The sequence below is a fragment of the Schistocerca piceifrons genome, chromosome 4 (assembly GCF_021461385.2).
Source record: "Schistocerca piceifrons isolate TAMUIC-IGC-003096 chromosome 4, iqSchPice1.1, whole genome shotgun sequence".
NCBI lineage: Eukaryota > Metazoa > Arthropoda > Insecta > Orthoptera > Acrididae > Schistocerca > Schistocerca piceifrons.
The window spans coordinates 473,950,447-473,977,873 of record NC_060141.1 but is presented as its reverse complement, the minus strand read 5'-3'; the positions used below and the strand labels follow the sequence as shown (position 1 = coordinate 473,977,873).

Genomic DNA, 27,427 nt, shown 5'->3' with positions numbered 1-27,427 from the left:
TCATGATCTGTATAAGTGATGTAGGAAACAATGTGAGCAGCCCTCTTAGATTGTTTGCAGATGATGCTGTCATTTGCTGCCTTGTCAGCTGACCAAAACCACATGCAAAATAGTATAGACAAGATATGTGTGTAGTGCGAAAAGTGGCGAGTGATTTTAAATAGTGAAAACTGTTAAATAATCCACATGAGTGCTAATAAAAATCTGCTAAATTCCAGCTACCATGATAAATCACGCAAATATAAAGGCTGGGAATTCAACTAAATACTTAGCGATTGCATCGGCAAATAACATAAACTGGAATGATCACACAGATAATGTTGTGGGGAAAGAGAACGAAAGACCATGATTTACTGGCAGAACATTGTAAATTCATCCAACTGGCTGAGGAAGTGAAGGACATGTGGTATCAGGATAAAGTTGACATTATACCAATTACACTATCAACTACAGGAGTCATACCACACAATATCCACCAGTACATCAACACAATACAGCTACATCCAAAGTATATATACAACTACAGAAATCTGTAATTATTGATACATATTCAATTACCCGAAAGTTCCTAAATGCAATGTAACATATACCGTACAGTTAAAAGGAAGTCACGCATGATCAAGGTCCGCGTCACTTTCCATTTTTAACCAGACATAATGTCTGAGAAAGGAAAGAATAATAATAATAACAGCAATAATAGAAAATTACAAAAAATGATGAAAGGCAGTTGCAGATGAATGATGCGTCAAATTTAAAAAACTGGAAAAATTTACAACTTTTTAAGTTTCAATTCTTTTTATAGTATTAATACATCTATATGTGTGTGTTGAAACACATAGACAGACAGACTCTTTCAAGTGTGCCTACATATCCACCATTTATCTTCTGTGAGTCATTTCCTGTACTCAATTTTTACTGTTTCTTACATCAGCCAGTAAAAATTTATTTTCTGAGAAAATGATGTTTCACTTGTAACACTGGACTTACTTTTCTATTTTTTCCAGAGTTTCTTCTGTGAGAGGGTTAGCATATCGGAAGGCAATATAATGTTTGTGCGGAGCAGTTTCTGGTGACACACGATCAAGTTTCTTACATAATAAATTTCCCTGAAATAAAATGAAGCAGTTTTAACAAAGTCATCACGCATTTTTAAATAAAATCATTATATGCTAGAGGAAATAAATAATTTATTATGTAATACAATTATTAATTTCTCTGCAATGAACAACAAAATCTCAGGTTTTTTTTTAATATTATTCTGTGAGCCCAATTTCAATCAACTCCAAGTTGTTGATAATATAGGGTAAATCTTAAGTACCTCTATGGTTTCACAAAACAATTGCTGAAAACTACAAGATACACACAAAAATTACAACATCAATGGATAGAGCATCTTTTAAAGTTACAAGTTCATAATATGCAACATGTCATTATTGCATTGGGTGGCAAGTGTGTCAAAAAAGTATGAGCATACTGATCTTTGCCATGTCACAAATGGCACCCATATTGAGAACCTGTAATTCCAGTTAAAAACTAATAGAGATACTCTAACACTGATAGGTCTCTATTTTCTGTATATCTTATAGTTTGCATGTCATCATCTTCTAAAAAACCAGAGGTTAAGGGTTTTCATTACCTGCAGATCTGTCCATTTTAGAATTGGAGAGCCACCACCTATTTCAGTGTATTTCTTCTGCACTTCAGGCGTTCTTCTTTTGGCAATGTATGGACCTAATGTTCTGGTTAAATAAATCACCATTAAATTCTTCAATAAAACAATACAGAACAAATTTAACCCCATAATATCTACAATTTGTCTTATTTATATATATTTCTCACAAGCTAGTATCCATTGCATTTCGAATTTCTTATTTTATTGGGTTACCCCAAAGTGGGTTGGAAAATAAAGGCAAATTTAGGAATATAACCAATTACAAGATGGGAGCAAAGATAATCCTGGGCATTACTGAAATAGGCTCAATTAATTAATTTTGTTACTGGATTTTGTTAGTTATTAATTTCTAACTATATAACAAATTCTGGGGAAGCTCCTTGAATTAAACGATTATAAAAAGACTTTCATCTTAGAGAAGAGAGTATACATGTTTGAATTAAAATGCAATGATAAAATATTATATCACACATTATCAAATAGAACTACCAACGAGATCTGTATTAATTTAGAAAACAAAGCATATGGAGTCAAATAAATAAACATATGGATGATGAAGTGTAGTGCTTCCAGTTTTATATGGCAGTTTCCACTTTCTGAAAAAACAAAAACCATTATGTTACTTTGTTAAACATATAAATTTCTTTTAAATGAATTATGAAATGAACCAGTTCAGACACATCAATGGCTATTAACTGCACAAACTGTGATGGCTAATGGTGTATGATGATGGTGATGATGATGATGATAATTATGATGATGATGATGATGATGATGATGATGATGATCATGAACAGGAAATAATTTACTTTACATTGTCATCTTTAGTGCACTTACCAAAATAATGAGTGAGTGAGTGTTGATAAAAATGATTGTACATTAAAAATTATCACGATAACAAATATTAAACACCTTTCAATTTACAGAACATGTTAACAGATAAAAATACGAAACACCACTGCACATAGGTTAATAAACTAAAAATGGATAATACAGCCACTCTCCAACAAACAGAACATCAAACCTGGAAATTTAGACTGCAATCCAAATATCACACAGAACGACTGGGTTCTCCATCATTATCCTCCCCCTTCTCACTCCCCTGATTATAATGGAACTACTTTACTGTGTTTTTCTCTATGAGGGAAAACTTCAATATCATCAACTCACTCTTCTTTTTCTATGCAATTTTTAAATATTTTTACAGTCAGTTCTCAAGTAGAATAAGTCCCCCCCCCCCCCCCCCCCCCCACACACACACACACACCATTTTCTATGGCCAGATATTTCTACATGACTTATTACAGTCAGTTATCTCACTGATTTTCTGGAGATAAAAACAACCAGGTTTGGAAGCTTTCTGTTTATTTTAATGATTACTGAGTCTTCTTCATCAGTCTATTACATGTTTGATTAGTCAGTCCGGAATCCCTGAACCATTACACCAACAACGTGAAAACAGCTTTCGCATCCCGCAACTACCCTCCCGATCTGGTACAGAAGCAAATAACCAGAGCCACTTCCTCATCCCTTCAAACCCAGAACCTCCCACAGAAGAACCCCAAAAGTGCCCCACTTGTGACAGGATACTTTCCGGGACTGGATCAGACTCTGAATGTGGCTCTCCAGCAGGGATATGACTTCCTCAAATCCTGCCCTGAAATGAGATCCATCCTTCATGAAATCCTCCCCACTCCACCAAGAGTGTCTTTCCGCCATCCACCTAACCTTCGTAACCTCTTAGTTCATCCCTATGAAATCCCCAAACCACCTTCCCTACCCTCTAGCTCCTACCCTTGTAACCGCCCCCGGTGTAAAACCTGTCCCATGCACCCTCCCACCACCACCTACTCCAGTCCTGTAACCCGGAAGGTGTACACGATCAAAGGCAGAGCCACGTGTGAAAGCATCCACGTGAGTTACCAACTGACCTGCCTACACTGTGAAGCTTTCTATGTGGGAATGACCAGCAACAAACTGTCCATTCGCATGAATGGACACAGGCAGACAGTGTTTGTTGGTAATGAGGATCACCCTGTGGCTAAACATGCCTTGGTGCACGGCCAGCACATCTTGACACAGTGTTACACCGTCTGGGTTATCTGGATACTTCCCACTAACACCAACCTGTCAGAACTCCGGAGATGGGAACTTGCCCTTCAGTATATCCTCTCTTCTCTTTATCTGCCAGGCCTCAACCTCCGCTAATTTCAAGTTTCCGCCACTCATACCTCACCTGTCTTTCAACAACATCTTTGCCTCTTTACTTCCGCCTCGACTGACATCTCTGCCCAAACTCTTTGCCTTTACAAATGTCTGCTTGTGTCTGTGTATGTGCGGATGGATATGTGTGTGTGTGCGAGTGTGCTCCCGGGATTGGAATGACTCCTTACCCTCTTCCTTAAAACCCACATCCTTTCAACTTTCCCTCTCCTTCCCTCTTTCCTGATGAAGCAACCGTTTGTTGCGAAAGCTTGAATTTTGTGTGTATGTTTGTGTTTGTTTGTGTGTCTATCGACCTGCCATTGCTTCTGTTTGGTAAGTCTCATCACCTTTGTTTTTAGATATATTTTTCCCACGTGGAATGTTTCCCTCTATTATATTCACACACATATATATATAAGTACACTGCAGCCACTGTAGTGTACAAGTATTGTTCTGGCCGGTCTTACAGTTTTTTTTTTACTCAGGGACAACTGACAGTGCACCTCAGGTAAGCCTAAATTTCTCTCATTTCATTAGCCATGATAATTATGTGAGATTTATATGGGAAAAAGTAATATCTTTGTTGCGTCATCTTGGAAAACACACACACACACACACACACACACACACACACACACACACACACACACACACACACCACTACTGTTCTGACCACAGATGGCCCAATTGGGCCTGACTGACCGCTGTGTCATCCTCAGCCAATGGCATCGTCTGGATGCAGTATGAAATGGTGTGAATCATCACACCACTCTCCCTCCTGGTATTTGGTCAGCAGATGTGGGATGCGACTCCTCCTTATTCAACTACTCTTCAGCTCAGTTGGTATCATGATGCTGAGTAGATCCCATTCCAATACTCCCACCACGGAAAGCCCCTGGTAGTGACCAGAACTGAAACAGGTCACCTGCATGGCAGTCAACCATGCTCTCAGAGTTTACATCATGTAATGTCTTTTCTACAGCATCTCCTATTTGAATTGTTGAGGTTTTAGGTATGGTGGCAGGTGATCGGCGTGAAAGGAAGTGCTCCATTGCAGCGAGGCCCTGGACGTGCTTCAACCCATTACATACAGTCTCCCATCCTTCATCAAAGACACCAACCACTTTCTCGAATGCCTGGAATATTTACCCAGTCTATTACCCCTGGAAACCATCCTTGTAACCATTGACACACTTCCTTATACACAAATATTCCGCATGTCCAGGGCCTCGCTGCGATGGAGCACTTCCTTTCACGCCGATCACCTGCCACCCTACCTAAAACCTCTTTCCTCATTACCTTAGCCAGCTTCATCCTGACTCACAACTTCTTCACTTTTGAAGGCCAGACATACCAACAATTAAAGGGAACAGCCATGGGTACCAGGATGGCCCCCTCGTACACCAACCTATTCATGGGTCGCTTAGAGGAAGCCTTCTTAGTTACCCAGGCCTGCAAACCCAGTGTTTGTTACAGATTTATTGATGACATCTACATATCTGGACTCACAGTGAAGAAGAACTCCAGAATTTCCTCTCCAAACTCAACTCCTTTGGTTCCATCAGATTCACCTGGTCCTACTCTAAATCCCATGCCACTTTCCTTGACGTTGACCTCCATCTGTCCAATGGCCAGCTTCACACGTCCGTCCACATCAAACCCACCAACAAGCAACAGTACCTCCATTATGACAGCTGCCACCCATTCCACATCAAACGGTCCCTTCCCTACAGCCTAGGTCTTCGTGGCAAATGAATCTGCTCCAGTCCGGAATCCCTGAACCATTACACCAACAACGTGAAAACAGCTTTCGCATCCCGCAACTACCCTCCCGATCTGGTACAGAAGCAAATAACCAGAGCCACTTCCTCATCCCTTCAAACCCAGAACCTCCCACAGAAGAACCCCAAAAGTGCCCCACTTGTGACAGGATACTTTCCGGGACTGGATCAGACTCTGAATGTGGCTCTCCAGCAGGGATTTGACTTCCTCAAATCCTGCCCTGAAATGAGATCCATCCTTCATGAAATCCTCCCCACTCCACCAAGAGTGTCTTTCCGCCATCCACCTAACCTTCGTAACCTCTTAGTTCATCCCTATGAAATCCCCAAACCACCTTCCCTACCCTCTAGCTCCTAACCTTGTAACCGCCCCCGGTGTAAAACCTGTCCCATGCACCCTCCCACCACCACCTACTCCAGTCCTGTAACCCGAAAGGTGTACACGATCAAAGGCAGAGCCACGTGTGAAAGCACCCACGTGATTTACCAACTGACCTGCCTACACTGTGAAGCTTTCTATGTGGGAATGACCAGCAACAAACTGTCCATTCACATGAATGGACACAGGCAGACAGTGTTTGTTGGTAATGAGGATCACCCTGTGGCTAAACATGCCTTGGTGCACGGCCAGCACATCTTGGCACAGTGTTACACCGTCCGGGTTATCTGGATACTTCCCACCAACACCTACCTATCCGAAGTCCGGAGATGGGAACTTGCTCTTCAATATATCCCTCTTCCCGTTACCCACCATGCCTCAATCTCCGCTAATTTCAAGTTGCCGCCACTCATACCTCACCTGTCATTCAACATCATCTTTGCCTCTTCACTTCTGCTTCGACTGACATCTCTGCCCAAACTCTTTGTCTCTAAATATGTCTGCTTGTGTCTGTATATGTGTGGATGGATATGTGTGTGTGGGCGAGTGTATACCTGTCCTTTTTTCCCCCTAAGGTAAGTCTTTCCGCTCCCAGGACTGGAATGACTCCTTACCCTCTCCCTTAAAACCCACATCCTTTCGTCTTTCCCTCTCCTTCCCTCTTTCCTGATGAGGCAACAGTTTGTTGCGAAAGCTTGAATTTTGTGTGTGTGTTTGTGTTTGTTTGTGTGTCTATCGACCTGCCAGCGCTTTCGTTCGGTAAGTTACATCATCTTTGTTTTAGTTATATATATATATATATATATATATATATATATATGTGTGTGTGTGTGTGTGTGTGTGTGTGTGTGTGTGTGTGTGTGTGTGTGTGTGTGTGTGTGTGTGTTCTTAATAACAATGCTGGTCTTGTAATTGCCTTGTAAGCTCTTGTCCATATCTGTTTCACATAGCTGTAAAGGTTATGCGATGCTGAGAAGTAATTATGTCTCTTCTACATTTTAAATTACTGGAATCTGTCTGTGAGTGGAGCAGTTGGCTATTGGAAGGGAGATTTTTTTTCCCTTCCGGTACACCTCTTTATCAAATTTTAAAAGCCACTATGAAAAAATATTTCCCACCATCAAAGTCTTTTCATTAACACAATAATATGCTAAATATAAATGCAAGCATCGGTCAACTGGTGTGTTCCGTTTATACAATAAGATCACAAGAAACAAAAATTAGAAAGTTTGGATTTATTTAATGGCCTTTTTTTTTTTCTTTTGTGAAGAGTCTTGGGGAGACTGCTTATAATCAACGGTCAAATTATATGGCTGTCCATCATATTTGTTTTCATTGGTGCAGTTATACGTTTAGCATTATTGCCTCTGGTACATCAATCCCTCTGAAGGACAGTGTCTTTATCTGGTGAAAATTGGTCATAGATGGGATAGTGATTTTCTACCACTGCTGTCAAGGACTTTTACCACCATGGTGCATTTTCTTAGCAGTTACAATATGATAAACTTTTAACCTTAATATTTAACCAGTAGGCATGCTAGTTTTCAAATCATTAACACCAAGTATGTTAGCATATTCTATATGCCAGATGTGAACAACAGATTGTAGGAATATGTCATGCATTCCTGAAAGTACTTTAGTTTTGCTGCATTAATATGATTTTTTAAAAAAATTTGGTATGATTTATGCTGAGATAAACTAATTTTATTGCTGATGAAGACTTTATGGCAAAGCTAGCAACTGCTGCACTGAGATTTCTGTGAAGTATTATATAAGACTGGAACAGTAGTCCCTACTGAAAAGAAATGGCTTGCCGAGATTCTGTAGCAGCGTTCCTATCATACTTTTTCATTTTTATTCACTTTTGACATATATTTTTTAACTTTCATATTACTGTTTAGCCCAAAATGAAGAAATGCTCTTCAAGTCATCAAACTTCAAGCACTAACTCAAAATGCTCTGTAAATGGAGATTTTTTTTTCCTTGCTGCAGAGAGAAAGTAATTACTGTTTTTATCTCTGTATCAGTGGACTACGCCAACGACCTTGCCACAGTGGTAACACTGGTTCCTGTCAAATCACCAAAGTTAAGTGCTGTCAGGCTGGGCTAGCACTTGGATGGGTGAGCATCTGGTCTGCCGAGTGCTGTTGGCAAGCAGGGTGCACTCAGCCCTTGTGAGGCAAACTGAGGAGCTACTTACAATGGCTTGGAGAGTGGAATGCTGACCACATGTCCCTCCATATCCGCATTCAGTGACACCCCTGGGCTGAGAGAATGACACAATGCCTGGTCGGTACCATTGAGCCTTCCAAAGCCTGTTCGGATGGAGTTTAGTGTAGTTTAGTATCAGTGGACTACACTTAGACTGTGGTGAAGGTTGTGTGGTTATGTAGAAGGGAGAAGGGTTGGTGGTGTGCAGTGTTTCACGAGTTTCAGTACTGGCTTGGTTTAATATTTGAACAATCAATGTGCATGTAACAGCTAGACTATCATGTGATCCATAAAATCAGGCTTGCATTTCACTAACACTGATTAACTATACATCAACATTAAGATAACTAAATGAACTAAAATGAAACAAATAGATCGATAGGATTGAAATCTATGAATATGGAATGACAACTGAAAATTTGTATCGGACTGGTGTTCCAATACAGATTTCCTGTTCATTGCAAGCAGTTGCCTATCTGAGCATGCCTCCAGCTCGAAGTTTCACCGATGCTTCCACTTATGATTTCCAAACCTATGCAGTGGTGTAATTATTATGTGGCATGTATTGTAAACCACCTGAACAAGGTGTGGTGACAGCAGGGCCACCTATCAGAGATAACCTGGACCACAGAGGCTGCTGGGCATCTATAACATGAATCTGAGTAGATCTGGCCAAAAACAGCAAAGGCTATTGTTGTTGTTGTTGACATCCTTAGTCAAATAGTCAGTGGAAGTTTTATTGGGTGTATGAAGTTGGAGCCAGACTTGCAAATTTGGTGATGTGTAAGATAGCATGCATCTATGGTAACATGTGGGAATACTAAACACCTTTTTCCAAAGCTGTTTCACAGAGGAAGACCGCTCTGCAGTTCCTTCTCTAAATTCTTGCACGAACGAAAAAATGGCTGACATCGAAATAAGAGTCCAAGGAATAGAAAAGCAACTGAAATCACTCAACAGAGGAAAGTCCACTGGAACTGACGGGATACCAATCCGATTCTACATAGAGTATGCGAAAGAACTTGCCCCCCTTCTAACAGCTGTGTACCGCAAGTCTCTAGAGGAACAGAAGGTTCCAAGTGATTGGAAAAGAGCACAGGTAGTTCCAGTTTTCAAGAAGGGTCATCGAGTAGATGCGCAAAACTATAGGCCTATATCTCTGACATCGATCTATTGTAGAATTTTAGAACATGTTTTTTGCTCACGTATCATATCATTTCTGGAAACCCAGAATCTACTCTGTAGGAATCAACATGGATTCCGGAAACAGCGATCGTGTGAGACCCAACTCGCTTTATTTGTTCATGAGACCCAGAAAATATTAGATACAGGCTCCCAGGTAGGTGCCATTTTCCTTGACTTCTGGAAGGCATTCGATACAGTTCCGCACTGTCGCCTGATAAACAAAGTAAGAGTCTATGGAACATCAGACGAACTGAGTGACTGGATTGAAGAGTTTTTAGCAAACAGAACACAGCATGTTGTTCTCAATGGAGAGACATCTACAGACGTTAAAGTAACCTCTGGCATGCCACAGGGGAGTGTTATGGGACCATTGCTTTTCACAATATATATAAATGACCTAGTAGATAGTTTCGGAAGTTCCATGTGGCTTTTTGCAGATGATGCTGTAGTATACAGAGAAGTTGCAGCATTAGAAAATTGCAGCGAAATGCAGGAAGATCTACAGCGAATAGGCACTTGTTGCAGGGAGTGGCAACTGCCCCTTAACATAGACAAATGTAATGTATTGTGAATACATATAGAGAAGGATCCTTTATTGTATGATTATATGATAGCAGAACAAACGCCGGTAGCAGTTACTTCTATAAAATACGTGGTAGTATGTGTATGGAAAGATCTGAAGTGGAATGATCATATAAAATTAATTGTTGGTAAGGCGGGTGCCAGGTTGAGATTCATTGGGAGAGTCCTTAGAAAATGTAGTCCATCAACAAAGGAGGTGGCTTACAAAACACTCGTTCATCCTATACCTGAGTACTGATCATCAGTGTGGGATCCGTACCAAGTCGGGTTGACAGAGGAGGTAGAGAAGAACCAAGGGTTATTTGGTAAGCGTGATAGCGTTACAGAGATGTTTAGCAAACTCAAGTGGCAGACTCTGCAAGAGAGGCCTCCTGAGGAGATCACAAATGTAAAATTATAGAGATTTGAGCACGTACAGAGGCTTTCTGGCAGTCGTTCTTCCCGTGAACCATATGCGACTGGAACAGGAAAGGGCGGTAATGCAGTGGCATGTAAAGTGCCCTCAGCCACACACTGTTGGGTGGCTTGCGGAGTATAAATGTAGATGTAGATGTAGAAGATATTAAAGGAGTATGGTTAGCAGAATCTAGATATCATCATACTGGGAGATGTTTGATGATAGGAGGCAACATATGAAGAGGAAAAGTTTTTTTTAAGGTGAAAAATGGAATAGATATGGTTTTTGTTTTATTTTTTATGACAAGTAAGCTTAATTTGGAAAGTGGGATGGTCACACGCATATTTTGACTAAACATCAGGCCAACAAGTGTACAAATTGTGGTAAATAAAGCTCCAGTGGTCCTGCAGAACTGATATAATTGTAGCTAGAAGAAATTATTTCATTTTGCACATTTTTGCATTTTTAAGTTGTCATACCTACACTGACGCAGGAATAATATTTAAATAAAAATAGGTCAAGCAACAACACCATTAAAAGTAAAAGTCAGATGCGAAATCATTTTAAATTACAAACTGAAGTCTGTATTTCTTTCTTTTTCTTTTTTTGTTTAAGAATAAAGGCAATTGTTTCTTTTATGCAACTGTCTATGCAATAATATGCCTGCAGCAGAGATGGAATAGATATGCTCACAGCATGTTACGGAGCTGTTCAGTGCTGCTTATTAGTTCTACTGAAGTTAAAAAAAAGTATAATCTTTTACCCAGGTAAAAAACATACAGTTGGTGATTTGTTTTTGAATAGTAAATAAGGGAACACATTGAACTAAGCATATTTCACAAAATAGATCGTACTGAATCCAAAACTTACGTGTGTCTCATAGTAAAAGTAACAATAAATATCTGAACACAAATGTAATCATCCCCGTCAGTGTATCAGATACCACAATACTGAAGACATACAGAACCAAAATTATTATCAGATCATGAAACATATTTACTTTTGTTGCCACAACTACTTGTAAGTAGTCAAACATAAAAGAAAAGTAAAATCTGGTATTTGATATGCTACCTTTCTTGCTATAAGTTAAAAATCTACCATTTCATTTGAGTCATGGGGCAGAATCAGTCCTATTTGCAGAGTATTCAAGCATTGTTGTGAAGCCAAGCAAACAAGCATCGATAGATAAAACAGCAAATGACGTTTCTCTGAAAATTACCGATTGGTTCTCCCAACCTGGCTAGCGTTAAAATCTGGGGAAAAAAAAACCTCCAATTTCTTATGTGTGCATATAGATGAAAACCATATAGTAGACCTGCTAAAAGGTTCAGTTTCTACTACTTTTTTCATAAGAATAATTACCAACTTTATGAATACAGAAGTCAGTACATTAATATGTTTAGTATACTTTCATTCACTAATGTCTTATGGGATAACATGCTAGGGTAACTCTTCACTTAGGCTAAAAGTATCCATTGCACAAAAGAAAGTAATTAGAATTATTTGTGAGATTCACTTACAAACAACTTGCAGGAATCTCTTTAAGCAGATGGAAATATTAACCAAAACCTTACAGTATATTTATTCAGTTAAGAAATTCATTATCAACTATCTATCTGAGTTTGAGAATAACAGAGATATTCACAAGTATAACACTTGAAAGAAAAAGGAACTTGATTACCTTTTAATGAATATAGCCTTAGCACAGAAAGGGGTGATATAATATAGGCAGCTGTCAAACTGTTTGACAATCTACAAAAGGAAATGAAATGTCTGCCAGATACCACCAGGGTTTTTAAAATTAAAGATGTTTCTCCTCAACAATTTCTTCCATACTAGGAGGAATACTTGAATAGAAATAATTAGTAATTTTTATTGAGTAGGCATGTAAATTACCACTGTGTTGGCATATAAGTATTTCTTTGTTCATATGCATAAAAATATTTCCTAAGGAAGTAAATGTAGTTAACTCTTTAAACAACTGGGCATACTGAGAAGAGTTTTTGGAGTGAGCACCATATATATCCATATTACACATTCCTGTACAGCAAATAGGTTTTTTCTTTTTTTTCTTCAGTGATGTACTATCCTAGAACATGACATCATAAGGCATTAGTGAATGAAAATAGGAATGAAAGTCAACTTTTTGACATTTTCCTCTCCAAAAATCTGATACAATCTGTAATGCACAAGCTGCAGAGCTTAGATGTTTATGAAGATTTGTAGAATGCACATTCCAGTTCAGGTTCTTATCTATATAAATACTTAATAATTTACAATAGTCTGTCTCAGTTTTTGATTTATTCTTATTTATTCTTACATATTATTTCTAATAGTGTGATCATGCCTCATGCAGTACAGACTTACATGTATTGTGTTTCAGTTAACTACAGTCTATTTGCAGAGAACAAATTATTAATTTTCAAGAAAATTTTATTTACATTTTGAAGAGTAAATGCTTCTCCATTAGTTATGATTGTAGCACTCACATTGTGGACAAAGAAAATTATTTCTGCCTCTTGTATATATGATGGCAAATCATTTATAAGATTCATGAGTCGTTAAGCTGCTTGTGTGATAGTTTTCGCATTTATTTCTCATTTATGTCTTAGAGATTATGTAGATGATATTTTTCTGATAGTACGTCTACAGTCTAACTTGAATATGATCAAGTGGATTACAATTTAATAAATTGTTAAAGAATGTGATCTATTCCTTCTGCACCATAAAAGTCTGTCAAACTCTGATTCTAGCATCGGATCCCCTATGTCTTCCAAATCAACACCCAGTTCTTCCCCCACGTAGAGACCCTCTGTGTGCCCTTTCCAGATAACCAAACTCTCTTCTGCGTTTAACAGTGGAATTCCTTTGCACTTTTAATTTGGCATTTTTACCTTAAATTTCACTGAAATTATTTTGACATTTCTATATGCTGAATCTGGCCTGATAATTGTTTCATTTTTGATTTATCCTGTAGTCATTTCCATTTAGGTTCTCTATAATTTCTGTAGATTTCATTTCTGAGTGACTTATATTGCTTTATTTCTTTCTTCTGGCGAATTTTTGTATTTCCTTTTTTTGCCAATCAAGTGAAATATTTCTTCTGTGACCCACAGTTTCTTTCAGTTACCTTCCTTGACCTGCACTTATCTATCCAACATCTGTGACTGTCCTTTTATGGGCTGTTAATTTCTCTTAAATTGAACTGTCAGCTATGTTTTTCATATCACAGCTTCTACAGCCTCAGAGAACTTCAGGCACAAACCAACATTCCTCAACCTGTCAGTAGCCCTCTTTACACACTGATGCTTCCTGACGTGTGATTCTTTATCTGCTATTACCAGCTGATATACATAGCACAACTAAAGGAATCTTTTGCTTCTCCTATTCCTGCTACCAAGGCTGTATCCCTCTCTCTCTCTCTCTCTCTCTCTCTCTCTCTCTCTCTCTCTCTCTCTCTCTCTCTCTCTCTCTCTCTCTCTCCCTCCCCCCCCCCCCCCCCTCAATTTTTTGCTTCTGACTTTGGCATGCTGGCTGTTTATTCCTTATGATGAAAATAATACTATCACTGAACTGTTCACAATAACTCATTATTTACCCTAACTTCCTAGTCATAACAAATCTTACACCTGTAATATAATTTTCTACTGCTGTTGATATTACCCTATATTCCTCTTCTTTTCTACTGTATCTAATTGTGGCCTTTTCACATTTGCTATCTTTCCTTCCATATTTAGGTTTCTAAAATTGCATGCTTCAATTCATAAAATGTTACCTCTTCATTGGTTTTCGAGTGTTGCTCATGATCATTTTTCCCTTGGCAATTCCATTCCAGAGATGTGAATGAGGAAACTATTCCAGAATTTGTTGCCAATGGACAGCACAAATTGACACTTTTTTCCAATTACGTGTTGTATTTTCTGTTGTGGATCCATATTGTGTACCTTTGATGCAGTGGTTTCAATTGCATTCTGCATCCTCATGGTGTTGATCATTGCTAATTTTTTCTTCCTTTGGGGACAGTTTTCTGCCTCGAGGGCAAGAAGGTGTCAGGGGATACCAGTGTGCTATCTCCCAATTACTGGCCACAGTTTTCTATTTGGGAGATGTATGGCTATATCTCAACTCCGTGTATTGGCCCTGATGAGCCATTCAGTACTGACTGGCTGTCATGACATCCTCTGCCAATGGCACCATTCAGATGTGGTATGGGGTTAGCCTACAGCTCTCCTGACCTTTGTCAGCTTCCTTGACCTTGGGTCTGCCACTTATCACCCAAGAAGCTACTCAATTGGCACCTTGAGGTTGAGTACACATCATATCACTCCTTCCATCAAAGAAAATCTCTGGCAGTAACAGGAATGGAACCTGGCTTCTCCACATAGCAGTCCCATGACCACTTAGCTGTCAAGATGGACGGGATCTATCATGCATATTGTTTAAAAGGAGGGGTTAACTCAGCAGCAAAGTCTGACACAATTTGAAAGGGAGTCCACTTGATTTTGGGGTCTTGTTCAATTTCAGCAATTTCAACTGTTTCTTGATGCCACTGACAACAACATCTATATCATTCACATATGCAGTGGTATAAGAACCGATCTGAGAAGGTAGTCCTGGATCCTCCTTTAGAAATAAATATTTGAAAGTTGAGTTTAGTAATTCTGCTTTTGGCTTGCTACCCTCAGTTCATGTTTCTGTGTTGTGCACAAGTGTCCTAATGCCAACTTTGGTGCTGCTGACAGTCAATTTTTTTTGGGTTTTGAGACAGGTCTTTCAATAGGATTTTCTTATAGTATTCATTCACAACTTTGGGCATCACATTTTGACAGCTAACCATGTTTCATTTAGCATTCTAACCAACTTTCATCTTCAAGAGTTTCTCTCATGTTTGAACTCATTAATCCAGCTGCAAATATTCACACACCAATTTGCATTTGGCCCTACCTTACATACAAAATCATCATGCAGAAATGCTCTCATGTCAACCCCATTGCTACCTCACTATAACTGGTGCACAAAACTAAACAAGTGTATGGCTGGTGTCCCACCTAGTAGACCAAGCAAGGTGAAACTTGCATGTTTTACCAAGAACTGGTGTCACTGCCAAGCACATTTCTTGGAACTGAAACAGTCAACTGCAGCACAGGAGACTTCAAAAATGAATGACCTTTGCACAAATTTCAGTATTAGCATATTAACCGTAACCTGTACTGTTCCAGTTGTATGTTTTGATGGCTTATCTTACTTTACCCTCCTCCTCCCCTACAACTACTAATCATCATCTATGTGCATAGTTCCCACCCCCTTGCTGCTCTTTTTTTACCAGCATTTTATTTTAACTGTTTATTTTATACAGAGAGCAGGGAGAGTAATGACTGTATCATTGTTTTAGAATGTATTGTATTTTTCTTTGACACAATCTAGGGGAACAGAGTGAATATAATGTGTAAAAAAAACCAAAGACTTTCACTTAATACTTTGTCTACTTATTTGTCATGAATATTTTGCCTATCATTCTTATTCTGGAAGGCAGTGACTATCTTTAATGGGAGGGGTGAATCCTTCATCAACTTACGTGTTCCAGTAAATTTAAAGATGTAAAAGTAATTTAATTATGTAAAATTATTGAGGCTAACTTGGAACAAAAATCTCCATAGTAGAAGCACGCTCCACTTCAGACTATTCTAACCTAGGACAAAAAGCACATAATTTCCTGACAATTTTGCAGAAGACAGAAATACACTTTCTTACTTACCCTTGTACAGGCAGTTGAATCATATCTCTATCTGTCATTATTCTAAGCAAATATTCATGGACTTCATCTGTTGTCTTGGGACCACCCATGTTCAGCATAAGGATTGCTGTCTTTGGTGCAGTCACAGATTCTGACAAGGGTTGTGATGCTGCTTTTGTAGACAAATATTTCAGTTGTTTCATGTTATTAGTTACTGGAAGATGTCGACCTGACCACAAAGAATACCAGGAGGTAATGAAGCATAGTAAAATATTATAGTGGAAGTTTTACATTTGGAAAATAACATTGAAATAATAAATTTCCTGAATGGGAATAAAACTGCACTCTTATCCTCCTGGGGACTGAATGGCTACAATTTTTAAGACACTGGTCATAAAGAGGAGTCACACTATAATAACAAAGTCAAGTGTTTCTGCAGAAACTAGGTGCACTTGCTTCACCCTTTCAAAGTAGCTGCTTTCTTCCTAATATGAATACATAAAGTAAGAAGTTACCTAAAGAGGCTACATGATGATCCTTAAAAATGAGTGACATAAAACCCAGTAACTGCCTGACACAACCATTATGTAACTGAGTTCATCTAGAAGCAAGTAACAATATAACAAACATATGTATGACAAATGCTTAAAAAACTATGAGACTTTGGAAAAAGTCAAATCATGAAACACTCAGAGAGAAGATCGTCATTTTGGAGAAACAGTAGTGACTGTGGCAGTCTCTCTGCACAGTGTGAATGATAAAGTGCATGTAGGGCTAGTGTAAAATAACTTGGCACCTGCGCAGAAACGCATTCTTATTCTCAACACTGGACGAGTCCACTTCTTTGTTTTGAAGGGCACTCACCTTAGTATGCTGTTGTCTGCTGAGCTGTGCACTTCACCTGCTAGAAGCAACCATCAGAGTTGTCAAATTATTTGTCTTACTGGCGTATCTTGTTAACAGTATAATTCACAGGTTTGTTAGCTGTAGCTTAGAAGTTCTGCTTGTGAGTAGCCTTCAGTTTCTGAATTGCACCTCCCCCACTGCGCAATGACTGCTTGCAATTGAACCTCCACTGTTATCGTTGTCCAAAACCCTACCATGTCCTCAGTACAGGCACATGTACTCTACCAGAATGTTCTGAAAGATCCATGCAAATCATCATAGAGTTCTTCAAACACTTACCAATCCCCAACAGTCATTATCACTCAGATTTTGTGTGGTCATCAACGAAGATAAAATTCAACTTTGCAGGGTGGTTGGTCGTCTTATCCGGCTCAAGTTTGCAGGCTAATTGCAAAATATCACTACTGGAATTATTGGTTGTACAGTATATGGAAGCAGGAAATACAATTTCAACTGCCTCTAGTTGTGATATGGGAAACTGTGTGTCTTTTCCTTAGTGGAGACAGCTCAGAGTGCACTGTTGAACATTGTATCTCTGAGATGTTTCATTTTTTCTGAAAATCTGCAAGGTCTATGCCTGTCATCCAACTTGATTATTTATTTATTTATTCATTTATTTTTGTTAACTCATTCCAAGGGTAAAATTGAGGGTAAATCACTACCAATCTGCCATGAGATTCCTAACAATTATCAGTCTTCTGTGAAACATTCGAGCATGCCTTGCTGATGATGTTATGATGGATGACTTTTTTTAATGTCATCGTTAAGCAGTAAATTTATCTGCAATAAATGGTCTGCTGTTTTATTGCATTTTCTATGATTTGAAATACTATCAAACAACTCACTTTCAAATCACAGTAATGGCTGTCACAGTGTGAGCAATCTCTATCTCTCTTTTTAACTTTAACTGAATTTTCCTTTGATTGAGGTCTGCCATCAATAATACGCATAGTATCTCACAAAGATTGAGCTAGTTTATGAAGAAAATACATTTAGTCACAGTCGAGTGACATACTGCTACATAGATATACTGAACTCTTTCACATAAGAGTTAAGCTTATTTGAAGTTTCTATTCCACTTCTAAAGACACTGATAAAACAATATATTTTCTTATTTATACAAAATTAAAAACTGCAAATGACAAACTTCAGACTGACATGGTCGACAAGGCTATGTCTTTCAGTATTCTCCCCAATGATAAAATTCCAGTCTATCTCCTCTTTTAACTATAACATTAATTTAATGGAATTACTGACATGCTGAGGAAATGCTGATTTATGAGCTCATCCTGCAAAAATACATCTTCAATGTTCATCTATAAAGAAAAATTACATGAGTTAGTCCCATCAAATTAAAACAAGAAAATACATCTGAATAAATAGAAATGGAAATTTAGAAGAAAGCTTATGACGTCAGAATTCAGATGTTACCAGAATGATGTCTTTTATACGCAGAAACAGTGATAAGTAAAACTTAAAAATTGCAGTTATTCTACAGACAACAGTGAGCCAATATGAGGAGACAACAAGCGAATGGGAGCATGTTGTTGTTGTTGTTGTGGTCTTCAGTCCTGAGACTGGTTTGATGCAGATCTCCATGCTACTCTATCCTGTGCAAGCTTCTTCATCTCCCAGTACCTACTGCAACCTACATCCTTCTGAATCTGCTTAGTGTAATCATCTCTTGGTCTCCCCCTACGATTTTTACCCTCCACGCTGCCCTCCAATACTAAATTGGTGATCCCTTGATGCCTCAGAACATGTCCTACCAACCGATCCCTTCTTCTGGTCAAGTTGTGCCACAAACTTCTCTTCTCCCCAATCCTATTCAATACTTCCTCATTAGTTATGTGATCTACCCATCTAAGCTTCAGCATTCTTCTGTAGCACCACATTTCAAAAGCTTCTATTCTCTTCTTGTCCAAACTATTTACCGTCCATGTTTCACTTCCATACATGGCTACACTCCATACAAATACTTTCAGAAATAACTTCCTGACACTTAAATCTATACTCGAAGTTAACAAATTTCTCTTCTTCAGAAACGCTTTCCTTGCCATTGCCAGTCTACATTTTATATCCTCTCTACTTCGTCCATCATCAGTTATTTTGCTCCCCAAATAGCAAAACTCCTTTACTACTTTAAGTGTCTCATTTCCTAATCTAATACCCTCAGCATCACCCGACTTAACTTGACTACATTCCATTATCCTCGTTTTGCTTTTGTTGATGTTCATCTTATATCCTCCCTTCAAGACACCATCCATTCCGTTCAACTGCTCTTCCAAGTCCTTTGCTGTCTCTGACAGAATTACAATGTCATTGGCGAACCTCAAAGTTTTTATTTCTTCTCCATGAATTTTAATACCTACTCCGAATTTTTCTTTTGTTTCCTCTACTGCTTGCTCAATATAGAGATTGAATAACATCGGGGAGAGGCTACAACCCTGTCTTACTCCCTTCCCAACCACTGCTTCCCTTTCATGTCCCTCAACTCTTATAACTGCCATCTGGTTTCTGTACAAGTTGTAAATAGCCTTTCGCTCCCTGTATTTTACCCCTGCCACCTTTAGAATTTGAAAGAGAGTATTCCAGTCAACATTGTCAAAAACGTAGTTTTGCCTTTCCTTAATCTTTCTTTTAAGATAAGTCGTAAGGTCAGTATTGCCTCACGTGTTCCAGTATTTCTACGGAATCCAAACTGATCTTCCCCGAGGTCGGCTTTTACTAGTTTTTCCATTCGTCTGTAAAGAATTCGCGTTAGTACTTTGCAGCTGTGGCTTATTAAACTGATTGTTCGGTAATTTTCACATCTGTCAACACCTGCTTTCTTTGGGATTGGAATTATTATATTCTTCTTGAAGTCTGAGGGTATTTCGCCTGTTTCATACATCTTGCTCACCAGATGGTAGAGTTTTGTCAGGACTGGCTCTCCCAAGGCCGTCAGTAGTTCCAATGGGAGCATGACAAGTTAAATTTCTCCATAATCATCCTCTCTGCAATATACAAATCAAACTACACAAAGGCACATGACAGGTAATCACTGATATTTATTTCTCATTTAAAGTATGATGCACAAAAGTCACTCAAATTTAATTATAAAAATCATAGAAATTTTTCCCTAGTTAACAGTTTTGATTTACATTTGATCCCGTCTTGAGATTCACATTTATTTATCAGCAATTTCTACTGCAATAAGTTGCAAATCTGATTACTTTTGATTAAAATTTCCTGAGTAGAAGGGTCTCTTGAGTGAATAGCACAAATAACCATTCAGCAATTTAAATTAGAAGCCCCTGACATATAATAACATAGCATAATCCATACCAAAATTGTAAATCCACATACCAATACTGTAAATCCACTTGGAAGATTTGTGCGAATAGCTGTTAGATTGTGAAGTAACCTATGATGCCCAATTCAGAAGCCAAGTCAGACATATCTCCAAATTAGCTTTCACCAATCATATGGAATCAACCACTTCAGATACGAAATATTCATATGAAATGCTGATCATTGCCAAATATCTCAGCAAGTAGGCTAAGAGTTTCCAGCTTTTAACCCCATTAAGGGCACAGAATATAAGAACTGCATATTACGCATACTTTGACAACATTTTTATTTGATTAAATAGCAGCTCCAGCTACATAAAAAACATATCTTATTTAGCGAAAATAAATACATTACATGCAGCTGGAGCTGTTATTTAATCAAATATAACAACAGTTGTGGATGACCTATGTCAAAGATGAGGAGTATTTTGTACAAAATAATAAATATTTTTATTTGTCCTTCAAAGAGCATATCAGTACAGTAACGAGATAACTTTATTGTGAAAAGGGGAGTTACTACTCACCATATAGTGGAGGTGCTGAGTTGCTGATGGGCACAATAAAAAACTATCACACATAAAGCTTTCGGCCAGTAAGGCCTTATTGGCCGAAAGCTTTATGTGTGACAGTCTGCAACTCAATATCTTCTCTATATGGTGAGTAGCAGCTTTCCTTTTCATAATATTGTTACAATCCTTCCTGGATTTTCTACTGTTTGATTAATGAGATAACTTGCAATTTAGAGGAATACAAAGCACAAAATTTATCTTCTGCTTCTAATGTAACTATATACCTTTATGAATATTATGCATGGTGAATCTGAACTCTGTCACCAAAATTTTGGAGATCATTCAGGGATATCTCCTGTGTATTTTGGTATATGGAATCTGCAACCTCTGGCAACTGATTAGAGTGATAACATAATTATGATTTAGTCATTTTGTTGTTCCAGTTAACTTTATTTCTGTGAAAATGTCCTCACAACAGTGAACAAGTCTGTGATATGCAAACACCGAAAGGTAAAATACAAATCACAGAGTAATGCAAGTACTGTGATATAGTTGGCTTTACAGCAGGAAGAACTCATTGGGGTGTAAATGTGCCATTTTCCACTGCACAATGTGATTACTGGCCAAATCTTCCATTGCTAAACCTATCTACACTGCTGTGTATCACTGTTAACACAATTAACACTACCTTGAATGCAAGCACTATCCTGAATGCAAGCATACACTGAGGTGACAAAAGTCATGGGATACCAAAACGCACATATACAGTTCGTGGTAGTATCATGTATACGAGTTATAAAAGGGTAGTGCATTGGCAGAGCTGTCATTTGTGCTCAGGCAATTTATGTAAAACACTTTCCTAAGTGATTACGGCTGCATGCATGACAGGAATTAACAGACTCTGAATGTGGAATGGTGGTTGGAACTAGACACACGAGACATTCTATTTCAGAAATCATTAGGGCATTCAATATTCCAATTTCTGCAGAGTCAAGAGTGTGCTCAGGATACCAAGTTTCAGGCATTACCTCTCACCATGGCCAACGAAGTGCATGATGGCCTTCACTTAATGTCCAAGAGCCATGGCATTTGCATGGAGCTGTCAGTGCTAACAGACAAGCAACACTACATGAATAAATCGATGTGGGACGTATTCACTAGGACAGTGCAGTGGAATCTGATGTTAACAGGCAATGGCAGCAAATGACCAATGCTAGTGCCTTTGCCAACAGCATGACATCATTGCAGTCCCTCTCCTGAGCTCTCGACCATATTGGTTGGACCTTAGATGACTGGAAAACAGTGGCATGGTTAGATGAATTCTGATTACAGTTGGCAAGAGCTGATGGTAGGTTCTGAGTGTGGTGCAGATCCCATGAAGCAATAGACTCAAGTTGTCAAAAAGGCATTGTACAAGCTGGAGGTGGTTCCATAATGGTGTGGCTATGTTTACATGGAGTGGACTGTGTCCTCTGGTCCAACTGGACTAGTCATTGATAGGAAATGGTTATGTTTGGCTGCTTGGAGACCATTTGCAGCCATTCATGGACTTCATGTTCCTAAACAAATATGTTTTTTTCATGGATGACAATGCCACAATTGTTCATCATTGGTTTGAAGAACATTTTGAATGATTCAGCCACTCAGATTGCCTGACATGTATCCCATCAAACATTTATGGGACATAATCAAGAGGTCAGTCTGTGCACCAAATCCTGCACCAGTAACACTTTTGCAATTACAGACAGCTATAGAGGCAGCATGGTTCAATATTTCTGCAGGGGATTTTCAGTGACATGTTGGGTCCATGCCATGTCAAATTGTTGCTCTACGCCAGGCAAAAGAAAGCCTGACGAGGAGGTACCATAACCCATGGAATTTGTCACCTTAGTGTAAGGGCAAAGAGTGAAGTAGGCATAACTGTTGTCAAAAGCAAGTATTTTGGGTAAATGGAACAAATTTGTTTCAAGCAAGGCATATGATAGTCCTATATATGTTGACATCTGTACTATCATACAAATATTTTCATTACAATGCTCTTACTGAGAGAAATGGCAGTAAGAGATCAAACTAAATGTAGTCACCCTACAACAATACACTGAAGACCATGAGTGCCTGATACAAAAATATTCTGTATTTGTCTCTGAACAAAACCTGAAATTATGTCAGTGGAGTTCAGGTTCATTTCCATATAAAGTCAGTTAACAAAGTTTCATGTACCAGCATTAAATGATTACTCCAGGGAATACTACAACCCTCTACGTATTGCTCACACAGTGATCATGAAGATAAGATTAGAATAATTACTGCATACACAGAGGCATTCAAACAATCATTCTTCCCACACTCCACAAGTGAAAGTAGGTCTAACAGGAAGAAACCCTAATAACTGGTACAATGGGATACACCCACTGCCATGCACCTAAAGGTGGTTTGCAGAGTGTAGATGCAGATGTTGGAGCAGATTAACAGTACTGGTACATCCAAATACAGTCATACTTGGTTTGTGAATGCTACCTGTTTCCTGGATACTGCACGCTGCAGAGGGGTGAAAAAAAGCAGTGGCGGGGGATGGAGGTCGAAGTTACTAGATCGAGCAGGAAGAAGTAGAGGGAAATATAACTGTTATGTGCACTGTATTAGTTATATCTTGCTTCGGAAGTTCTCTAAGTGTCAAATTTCTGTCTGCAACCTTATTACAATTCTTTCTGGGGAAAAGAAAAGTAATTATGACTCCATAACACTGTAATTACTAATATTCGCGGATGAGAACGTTTTGTATCTAACAAGTGCGGCGAAAGTATTTGAAGAAAGAATAAGACGAATTGGATTGTGTTTTACACTGTCTTCTCTCTCTCTTTTCCCTCAAATCACAGATAATTTGTCGGTCTTGTTAGCTCGTCGGCAGAGCGTGACAGCCATGCCTGCACACACTCTACTTCTAAAACTTTTTTTCCTATTATGTGACACACACACACACACACACACACACACACACACACACACACACACGAGAGAGAGAGAGAGAGAGAGAGAGAGAGAGAGAACGTACCGCAGAAAGCACTTACCTATTACGAAGCGTATAGTGTTCATCATGGATTGACTCAGAATTTCAGTATCTGTTTGGACTATCTATCAAAAATCTTCTCTACAATTTCGCTATTTAGTCTCAGGACGACAATCACGTGTGAGAGAACTACCCTAATGATGACACCAAAAGTGCTCGTCACTTCTCTGTCGTGATGTAACAGTGGCTACAAAAAATAAAAAGACAGAAATAATGGTTCTCTTGATAAAGAAAGTTGCTTCATGAAGATAACATTGTGTTTATATAAACAGCTGATCTGGTGTAAAGGACGCTTTCATGCTTCTCGTTTTTCATTTCACCAGCATGCTGCCAATATAACGAAAATCCTTGCATACGTCAGCCGACACTGAGTCGGGAAAGACAATACATAACATTTTATTTGGTGTACATATCATGTAGTCTATACCACAAGGCAAGAAATAACTTGAAAACTAGTTTCTGTTTGTTAATTCAAGGAAGCAGCTTGTTAATACTTTTCTTGTCCAGCCGAACCTCTGTTAAGACCTAATCATAAAAACGCTGAAGCGCCAATTTTTACATCTGGGAGCTAAAATTTGCAATGGATTTCACAATAAGACTTTTACTATGTCCGGATTCGTGACATCCTTACAAGTATCAAGCAAGTTTCCACTGATGTCAGGCTGTCTTTTAACAGGTAAGTCAGATAACAAGACACTTAAAATAATGGAGTGGTATCGGCAGTGAGTAGCATCCTAATATTATTCATTTTTGGGATAATACACTGCTAAATTTGCTCAACTTTTAAGTTATTCTTCTATTAGCTTTCAGAAAATTACAGGTGTCTCGGTGTTAATGCGCACTGATATGGGTGTGGTTTTGTACAGTTATATCTGATTGTGTTACAGCTATCGAAAATTTACAAGTTTCTCGTAATTTGGGAGCAATAATCAGCACTTGTCTGCTGATATAGTTCATGAATACTCGCCCAGATATACATCATCGTATTTATAAAAGATGAACTTTTGTTGCAAGCTCACATCTTACACTCCTCATTCCTACGCATGACGCATGTTTTGCTTCGCTCTAGTTCTAGACGGAAGCATAAAATGTGATGGTTGTGAGTTTAGTGGCAACGCGTCGCAGGGATATGGTGGTGGCGGTACAATGTGAAATGTGCTGTCAGTAGTTGGCCGCATAGTGCTATTGTTGGTGGATCTATATAAATTATTTTTTTTTTTTGTTATTTGTATTAAAATCATACGAGTGTCTTGTTCCAAAATTTAGGTCCTTCTCAAAATGTTTTCGCTTTTTATTTCTTCAGTGTTGGTCACACATTTTCGACAGTTGTTTGTTTTTTGCGCTAAAGAGTCAAGTGTCAGATTTAGTGTTCTGTGCTGCAGTGACAATTTCAAAAATGGTGTGGAGTTGCCGGCAACCGTGTTGAATAGTTGATTATATCGAAACGTTTAATTTGTTGGAAATAAGAGCTCACTGTCGAAGTTGAATAAGCAGATGCCATGAAATAATAGTAACGTTATGTAGACATTGTCAAATGAGTTTGGGTTAAGTCTTATTTAGTAATTGTATACCAAATTACTCTTAAGAATTGCAAATATTGTGCTGTCATGGAAAATAAGGAAAGTGAGATTGTGTTGCTTATTTTACTTGGTTTGCCAGCTAGTGGCAAAACAACGTTCTCAAAAGTGTTGATGAAGTTGAGTGGCGACGTTAATGTTTCTGGATCCGTGGGTGAAAAAAATCACAGTATAATTCATATTTGTTATGATGCATTAGTGCCACTACTTTCGCTTGAACAAACTAAGTGGAGTGAAACTCGTAAGAAGGTTGTTGTCGTAGTTGAAAATATTATTTGCCTCCTGAAAACACAGAACTATTTAGAACTAGACGACTACTTGCAGTGTATGCAAATAGAGAAGACCAAAAGGCACATTTCACAAGCTACAGACGAAACTACAATGGTCCTCATAGATGACAATATGTATTACAGTAGTATGCGGTATGAATATTTTAAAATGGCAAGAAGATATACAATAAGTTTTGCAGAAATCTGTTTACACTGTTCAGCAGAGGTGGCTTGTAGTCGCAACTCTCAGAGATCAGATGATCGTGTGGCACAAGATACTATTATTAGAATGGCAGGAAAACTGTGCTGCCCCAGTAAGAAAAATTCGTGGGAGAAATGGTTCTGTTGTCTCTCATCAGAATCGCCATTTGATAAGAGAGATGCACAAACTGTATTCCGGGTTATAGAGGATAGCCTAAAGGAACCAGTTTTACCTGTGAATAATGAAGATGATGAGAATGCACATAAAAAATGTGCTCCTAATCTCATTCATGAAGCTGATATTGCTCTGCGGAAAGTTATAGGTAGTAAAATAAAGCAACTATCTGCAAGCACCGCTGCTGGTAAAAATAAGCAATCCTTAATTTTAAAGAAACAGTTACTCCTACAAGAATTGAAAAGTGGTGTTCTGGAGGTGCCAGAAGCCATATATAAAATGTTTGAGACCAGAAGTGATGAACTGCAGGAAGAATTACAACAGTGGTGGCTAACTTTTTTATGAGGAATGTTTAGGTCCAGTACAGTAAATGCAACTGTGAGAACTGGCAGAAAGCACTGGAAACACAGGTAACTTCACAAATTTTGTATTGTGACCGTGTACCAAAATAACAACTACACAGTAGTTTTTACTTTAAATTGTGGTTTTTAATTAATGAGCTATTGGTGTAGTTATCTTCCAACTGAATTGGGATTGGCCATATGGTAAATCATCTAGATATCTTTGTGTATTACTAAAGACTGGATATAAAATGTATACTGGCTATAGCAAGGAAAATGTTTATGAAGAAGAGAAATTTGTTAACATTGAGTATAGATTTAAGTTTCTAGAAGTCTTTTCTGAAAGTATTTCTATGGAGTGTAGCCATGTATGGAAGTGAAATGTGGATCATAAATAGTTTAGACAAGAAGAGAGCAGAAGCTTTTGGGGTCGACAGAAGCGTCCGATCCAAACGCGTCGGCTTTGACCCGTGACGTAAGGGTGTTGTCGTGTGTGACGTCATGACGGCGCGGAGTTTGGTTTGAGTGTGGCTGTCTCCAGTTCTGTTTTATCTTATTTTATTTACTTTTCTGATCTGTTCGTTCTATCTCGTGAGATTTTTTTAAATTTAAAAACACTTATTACTTATTTTAATTATCTGTCTCCTCGAATTTCTGTTTTAGTTTATTATATTTATCTTTCTGATCTGTTCGTTCTATCCCGTGAGATTTTTTTTTTTTAAAGACGAAAAACACTAATCAGCTACTGAAGCATCTTTATCTTCTATGGGTTGCAGGGGTTACGACCCCTGGGGAGGTGGGTGGGTATTCATGCATGGCTGTCTTCACTTACACGTTGTAGCTACGCAAGGCGTCTAAATTTGTTTATATTTAGTTTGCCCCCCCCCCCCCCCCCCCCCACACA

General features: G+C 38.5%; 2 protein-coding genes across 7 annotated transcripts in view; one reads left to right on the top strand and one right to left on the bottom strand.

The window, feature by feature from the left end:
- LOC124794722 (ferrochelatase, mitochondrial) overlaps positions 1 to 24,286 on the bottom strand; it is a 72,217-nt gene extending 47,931 nt beyond the window's left edge. The window contains exons 1-4 of the mRNA XM_047258310.1: positions 23,962 to 24,286; positions 16,168 to 16,375; positions 1,637 to 1,739; positions 988 to 1,106 (exon numbers count right to left, since the gene is read on the bottom strand). Of these exons, the coding sequence (XP_047114266.1) occupies positions 988 to 1,106; positions 1,637 to 1,739; positions 16,168 to 16,375; positions 23,962 to 23,989 (458 nt within the window). The 5' untranslated portion in view covers positions 23,990 to 24,286. The remainder of the gene's footprint in view (positions 1 to 987; positions 1,107 to 1,636; positions 1,740 to 16,167; positions 16,376 to 23,961) is intronic.
- LOC124794723 (L-seryl-tRNA(Sec) kinase) overlaps positions 24,211 to 27,427 on the top strand; it is a 52,005-nt gene continuing 48,788 nt past the window's right edge. For 4 of the 6 annotated variants that reach the window (XM_047258312.1, XM_047258314.1, XM_047258315.1 and 1 more), the window contains exon 1: positions 25,316 to 26,592. In XM_047258312.1, coding sequence (XP_047114268.1) covers positions 25,568 to 26,527 — 960 coding nt within the window. In that variant the 5' untranslated portion in view covers positions 25,316 to 25,567 and the 3' untranslated portion in view covers positions 26,528 to 26,592. Of the gene's footprint in view, positions 24,637 to 25,315; positions 26,593 to 27,427 lie in introns of those variants that run through there. The other 2 variants (XR_007016602.1, XR_007016601.1) reach the window with 2 other exon arrangements.